The sequence below is a fragment of the Aulonocara stuartgranti genome, assembly GCF_965226115.1.
Source record: "Aulonocara stuartgranti genome assembly, chromosome: 20".
Taxonomy (NCBI): domain Eukaryota; kingdom Metazoa; phylum Chordata; class Actinopteri; order Cichliformes; family Cichlidae; genus Aulonocara; species Aulonocara stuartgranti.
In genome coordinates this window covers 31,817,501-31,824,129 of record NC_138956.1, presented here as the reverse complement: position 1 = coordinate 31,824,129, position 6,629 = coordinate 31,817,501, and the positions used below count along the sequence as shown (strand labels likewise).

The window sequence follows — 6,629 nt, the reverse complement described above, 5'->3', positions numbered from 1 at the left end:
GGCTACTATGAATTAAACTGCAGGCAGGTCTGACGTAGTTTATTCTGCTGAGTCACAATGATTTGCTCTCAGCAAGGTTGCAGCAAATATTTCAGTGAAACAGTTGACAGTAGCTTCAAAAGACTGAAATAAACACAAGCTCACTAAAACATAAAAGCACATCTCAAAAAATATTATTAACCTGTGTGACATTTTAAAAACAATCTGCACCTGTTGCATCAGGAAAACAAATTAATTTGGCCAGTAGACATCAAAGGTGCTCTAGAATTTATCCTGACGAGCTTGTCACCAAATATATAATATAAATCTAAGAAATGTTTTGAAACCATTTCCTTCAGGTGAAATTTGGTATTCTTCTATCTGGCAGCAGTTGCTGTATGTGGCCATTATGACTTTGCAGTCCCTACCATCATTGCAGAGATTTGGGACAAATATTTAACATAAATTGCTCAAAAATTTGCCTTTTACCTGTTGTGATACCTTTTGCTTATTGTGAAGGGAACAAACACAAGTATTTTAATCAAACATTTAAACGTAAACGTGAAAAAACATAACGGTTTGGAAAGTTGCAGGGAACTTTTCAGGTATTTGTTGTTCTCTAAATGTTTTACTCTGGCTAAATGTTCAGAAACCATGTGATAAGGATCATTTTTGCAACAAAAAATATTTCATAAAAAACATTTAAAACATTATTAAAGGAATTAAACCCTTCAAAATGAGCAACAGTTATGATGTTACACCCAAAAAGACTGAATATAAACTGTTCTGTCGACGTCTTGAAATGTGACCGTAATACCAGTTTGAACCACAAGATGGTGCAGTGAGTCAGTGTAATGTTTAATCCAACATTGCGCAAAATAGTCAAGTTGGTGTTACCGTCTTACTTGGTTACTTTAGTAGCTCAATGAAATTCCCTAAGCAGCTTGTTTTGGTTTGTTTTAAACTAACATAGAAATATTGGATTTGTAAAAATTACAAAATAATTCCAAAAGTACATAAAACAATTCAACGCTTTTTGGAATAGACAACAGCACTAAAGCTCTGGTAAAATACTGCCACCTTGTGGTTAAAGTTTTGTTTTTTAGAGGGCATTTCATTGTTTCTCTGGCACAAAAGGCACATCATATCGACCCAATCGGTGGATCCCAGCAATTCTTAGTTTTCACACTTTTTGTGTTAAATTCACACGAAAAGGTAAGCCACAACTATATAATATAACGTGTATAATAATGTTTTGTTGACAAATCACTGTCCACATTGTTTTTAAGGACCATTTTCTATTCCAGTGGAGATGGAACCTGCAAAATTAGCATGGCCCATAGAGCCACATTAATATGAAAGACACCAGGTTAAAATAAACCCATCAAAGATTAAATAATTTTACATTCATTGTTTACATTCAGCCTAAGCAAAGAGGCCCAGACCTCCCTCTCCCCAGCCACCTCCTCCAGCTTATCCGGGGGAATACCAAGGCGTTCCCAGGCCAGCCGAGAGATATGATCTCTCCAGCGTGTCCTGGGTCTGCCCCGGGGCCTCCTCCCGGTGGGACATGCCTGGAACACCTCACCCAGGAGGCGCCCAGGGGGCATCCTTGTCAGATGCCCGAACCACCTCAGCTGGCTCCTTTCGATGTGGAGCAGCAGCTGCTCTACTCTGAGCCCCTCCCTTTGCTTAGGCTGCTGCCCCCGCGACCGGCCTCGGATAAAGCGGATGAAGATGGATGGATGTTTACATTCATGATTGGTTGTTAGCACTCATCCACCTTGTAACTGCCTTTACTTTTTTTTTTTTTTTTTTTTTTTTTTACACACTTGTGCAATTTTACTGCTCTGCAACTCTTCTATTTCAAAGAATATTAGAAACACCCTGAAACATAATGCAGTCCAGTACAAAACCACCACCTGGAGGAACCGTAATAAAAAAAACACTGAACTACTACATTTGTTACACTGTAACCACATTGTAACCAAAAGTAAGAAAATGCTTTTCTGACTGCACGGAAAACGTTCTCCTTTAATCAGCAATGTAAGGTGACACTGAGCTCCAGCTGCTGTAAGCACACTGACAAAACCTGTCTTAACAAGGTGGAAAATAACATTTTACATTCAAACAGCATTTAAAAACGTGCAATTGAATTACTGTGTAAACTACAGAGTGCATGAATCTGCTTTTCTTGCATGCGTGGAAGCAGAAGCAGACTTGTTGTTTTGCACACTTGCTCGCTTCAGGTCTTGCTCTCTGACAAATTCTCAACAATTCCCTCCATGTCTATCGTGGACTCATAGGGCTCAGTAACCAACTGTGTTTGCTGCAACACAGGAAAAGTCTGCGTGGATTCGACCTCTCCCAAGTTCTGGTTAGAAATAACCTCCTCCATCACCGCATCACTCGACTCAATCACAACCCTCACGATGCAGCCAGAGGTGAGACCTGTTGAGGATTCAGCTCCTCGGTTTGTGGACTCCTGAGTGGACCCATCACAGATCAGCGAGGCCTCCTCCGATTTGGGAGCTTCGGTCTCGACCGGACTTCCATCCACATCTTGCACAATCACATTCCTCAGCTTCCTCTGCCGCGGGTTGTAGTTCTCAGTGCGCTTGTGAATTTGAATGTGACGCCGCAGATGTGCCTGAAGAGGAAATGTAAAAATGTGAGAGTTGGGTAAACTAACATGATGCAAGTGAGGGAATGCTTCAAAAAGAACACAAAAATTATAGATATACAGTATAGTCATGTTGGTCTACAGTCAAGTTTATACAAATATCCCTGTAAGTGAAAAGTTCAGACTCTACACATTCTTAATATGGTCGTCTCAGCCACACAGCTCCTGGCTGTGACCACAGAAGGCCCACCCAAACACCTGGTGGCAGGGTCAGACATTCAGTAGAAAGTTGGCCTAAAGGGAGGGGAAAGGGACTCTAAACACCCAGTATAAGATAAAGAAGATTATGTTTAACTGTGTCTCATGCAAACTTAGTTTAGTAGAGTCCAATAATTGTAAAATGTCACACAAAAACATAAACCCGTTAGAAAGATAGATATAATATATAGCTGTCATAGCCAGACATAAAAAAGCCCACAAACTAGTGATTCTTGCTGAATGACATTAAAGATTAGAAGGGTCTGAATATGGGGACAGTGCGCAAATAACCATGCAAGTGATACAGACCTGAAATGATTACAAAAAATAATATAAAAGTAATTAATTTAATTACCTGGAACTTTGATGGCAACTAAAGAGATGGATTATTTTTTTCATTATATAAAAGCTTCAGTTATAAATTTTTACCAGTTTTCATATTTATGACCAAAGAACTTTGCTTTGCACTTTTTGAAACTTGCTTTTATCTTTTTTATTTCTTTTCTAAAAAATCTTGTTTGTATGAAATAGCAGTTATAGACCAATATCACACCACAAAGCAAACAGTCTGAATTAGGACACACTAAATTCACTCAGGCACATTCACATAAGCGTGCCCCTGAAAGTTGATATTTGTGTCCACTCACTCCCTATCCACAGTAGCCCGTGTGGCTAATACATGTGCCACTCGCCTTCTTAGACAGAGATTATGGGTTTTAGTCCCATCTGGCGTGAATAGCAGAATGGTGATGAAAATTGGCATGGGAGACATCCTACAATAAAACCACCTCCATCAAAATTATTAATCTCTTTGTCTTCCCACTATGATTCAGTCACATTTCCTGAAGTTAAATTAGGGTTAAAACTAAAACACTCGGGTGTATAATAAATCCTGTGGTGGGTTAGATTAGGGCTCTGCAAAATGAGCTTGCTGATGATGAAGAAACTGTGTTGGAACCAACCTGTCGAGTGAACTTGTAGCCGCAGTCTACACACTCAAACTTCCTCATGCCTTTATGACGACGCAGGTGGACACGGAGCTGCTCCCTCGCTGAAGGAGAAAAGAACGACCAGAAAATAAAGAAGAAATCACTTCACCAGTGATTCTTTCATTAGCGGCACAGGTCATGAGTAACAACAAATTTATTGTAGAATCAGCACCTGACCTTTGAAAGTTTTACCGCAGATGTGACAGCAGTGGGGGCGGCCTTCCTCGTGCTTGCTGGCCTTGTGTCGGAGAAGAGCGCCTTTCTCTGTGAAGCGCTGCTCACAGACATCACAGCCGAAGGGCCGCTCGCCGGTGTGAGTCCGGTGGTGTTTATCCAGACTGGCTGGCAGTGAAATACAGAGATTAACACAAATCACAATATCTGCAGTTAAAGTGAAAGTTTGCAAAGACAGCAAAACGGCTAAGTGATTGCTCTTAGAAGCACAAAACACACCGGACCCCATCGATAGTAATGTAGGGACGTTTGGGTGGCACAGCATTACCTCAGAGCAAGTAGGGTCTTAGTTTGAGATGCATGAGATCTTTCTTTTGCTTCTTTTAGGCAAATTACTGATTCTAAATGTGTCACAGGGGTGGATACAAGGTGAATAAAGTGCTTATGTGCAGAGAATATGGCTGTTACCTTGTGTCCTAAAGGTTTTCCCGCAGAGGTGACACTGGTATGGCCTCTCGCCACTGTGTATACGCAGATGCATGTTGAGGTTGTTCTTTTGGGAGAAGGCGTGGCCACACGAGTTACAGACAAAAGGGCGCTCATTTCTGTGAGCAAGAACAAAACAGACTTAAAATAGTTTTCATTAAAACTTTATGTCGTTTACACTTTTATTCATCCTCAAGAGGAAATTCACAGAAAACATGCTCTCCAACCTGTGGATAGCTTTTATATGCATCTGCAGGCCGTTTCTACTAGATGCCCGATGGCCACACTCCTCGCACACAAACGGCTTTTCTCCACGGTGTTTGGCGGCTTCGTGCACACGCAGCTCCGCACGAGTTAAGAAGGTTTTGGGACACTGGGAACACTAGAAACACAGCAACACAATCAAAACATAAATCCCCAAAATTTGTGTTAAAGTGAGTTTGAAATGACATACTGAAGGTGCTGCTGACTGTAGGTACTTACTGCATGTGGTTTGGGGTAACCGTGCACCTTCATCATATGAACTGTCAAGTTTTTCTTGTACATAAATTGTTCAGGACATGTTGAACACTGCAAAATGTGACGAAGACATTCTTCATATTCACTTCAGGTTTGTGACATACTCAGTTACGCTTTTTGTTAGGTGTATGCTGTACCTTGTGGGGCATTTCTCCTGTGTGGGTGACAGTATGCAATCGTAGCGCTTCTTTTGTGTTAAATGTAGTAGAACAAATGAGGCAGGTGTACGTCTGGAATTATAAAAGTAAAAACACTGAGGATTCTTCATAGTGAGGGTTGGAGAAAGCGTGAAAGGGTGATTTTCTTTACTCACCAGCGCACTAGAACAGTCTCTCATCTCGTGTATCAAAAGGTTCTCCTTCCTGTAGTACCGTCTTCCACATTTAAGACAACCGAAGGGCTTCTCCCCTGTATGCCTCCTGTGGAGATGAGACATTAGTTTACTCTTTTAAGAGCATTTCGAAAGAAAAAAAAGGTGACACCCTGTACCTGTTGTGAACCTTGAGGTAGTATTTGCTCTTGAAGGCTTTGAAGCAGATGGAACACTGCACGGAGGCCTTCTTAGAATCGTCCTCCATCGTCTGACCATTCTTGTTTTTGTTTTTTTGACTCTGGGCCTTGCATTTCTGTCCAGTCGCCGTAGACGGGGATGTGGTTGAGGAAGCGGGCTTAGTAGCAGGCACATACTCCTCATCTGTGTCTTCGGGACTCTCCTCCGGAATACCCACGTCATCATTATCGTCTTCTGCTTCCACTCCCCCACTTACCTGGCTAATAACATTGTCGTTAATCTGCAGCTCCGTTACCTGCAAGACAGGTGTAATAAAAACATCTATATTCCTCTTTAAAAACACACTCATTATTATCTGCACAAATGCCCCATCGTTGAAATATTTTTTCATGCTTATGTTATTGTATTCTACCTCAGTTTCACCAGCTAGCTGATCTGAGTTTTGGTTTTCCTCAACAACTGCATCACCAACTTCTTTCTCCACAGGAAGAGGCGGGGCCAACTCATTTTCAGTTGTAGGGCTCTCATCGATAGTCACAAGTCGCCTGGAGCTCTTCACTACTCGGCCAGAGCGTGTGGTGGTTGCTGTAGTAGTGGCAGCAGTGGTAAAACTGGCTGCAGCAGTATCAATGGTGGGCTCGTATTTCGTGATGTCTGAGGCAGACTTTCTAGGTCTACCTCTTTTACGCTTGACAGGCACAGGCTCCTTAGAGGTCTCCTTGAACTGCTGACAGCGTGTGAGTGCCTCTGGTACGCACAGGCTGGCTGCTGCCTGCTGGACTCTGTCCAGGTTGTGAGGATCCAACTTCAGCTCTCCGGTGTAGACAAAGTTTAGGAGCAGCTCCAAGCCATCACTGGGGCATCCCTGCAGGCAGAACTCTGTTGCAGAAGGCACGTTTGACTGCTGGAGGAGTTCAGTGAAGCAGGCGAGGATGTTGCGATGAGCAAGGAACACTACCCCGTCTCCCACATTCAATGATGCATCACAAAACCTGCCCACTGCCCTCTGCTGGTTCAGGGCAGACAGGACACGTTGCGCATGGTTGCTCTCTGCTGCAGCCATCCCTCCTGCTTCACTGTAGATGGCTGG

At 42.5% G+C, this 6,629-nt stretch overlaps 1 protein-coding gene across 3 annotated transcripts in view; it reads right to left on the bottom strand.

The window, feature by feature from the left end:
• Positions 1–1,774: 1,774 nt before the first annotated feature.
• The window catches only part of zbtb48 (zinc finger and BTB domain containing 48), a 10,652-nt gene continuing 5,797 nt past the window's right edge, over positions 1,775–6,629 (bottom strand). For all 3 annotated transcript variants that reach the window (XM_082518139.1, XM_082518138.1, XM_082518140.1), the window contains exons 2-11: positions 5,952–6,625; positions 5,518–5,834; positions 5,342–5,447; positions 5,166–5,258; positions 4,993–5,079; positions 4,737–4,891; positions 4,492–4,628; positions 4,027–4,191; positions 3,823–3,911; positions 1,775–2,629 (exon numbers count right to left, since the gene is read on the bottom strand). In XM_082518139.1, the coding sequence (XP_082374265.1) occupies positions 2,225–2,629; positions 3,823–3,911; positions 4,027–4,191; positions 4,492–4,628; positions 4,737–4,891; positions 4,993–5,079; positions 5,166–5,258; positions 5,342–5,447; positions 5,518–5,834; positions 5,952–6,602 (2,205 nt within the window). In that variant the 5' untranslated portion in view covers positions 6,603–6,625 and the 3' untranslated portion in view covers positions 1,775–2,224. The remainder of the gene's footprint in view (positions 2,630–3,822; positions 3,912–4,026; positions 4,192–4,491; positions 4,629–4,736; positions 4,892–4,992; positions 5,080–5,165; positions 5,259–5,341; positions 5,448–5,517; positions 5,835–5,951; positions 6,626–6,629) is intronic.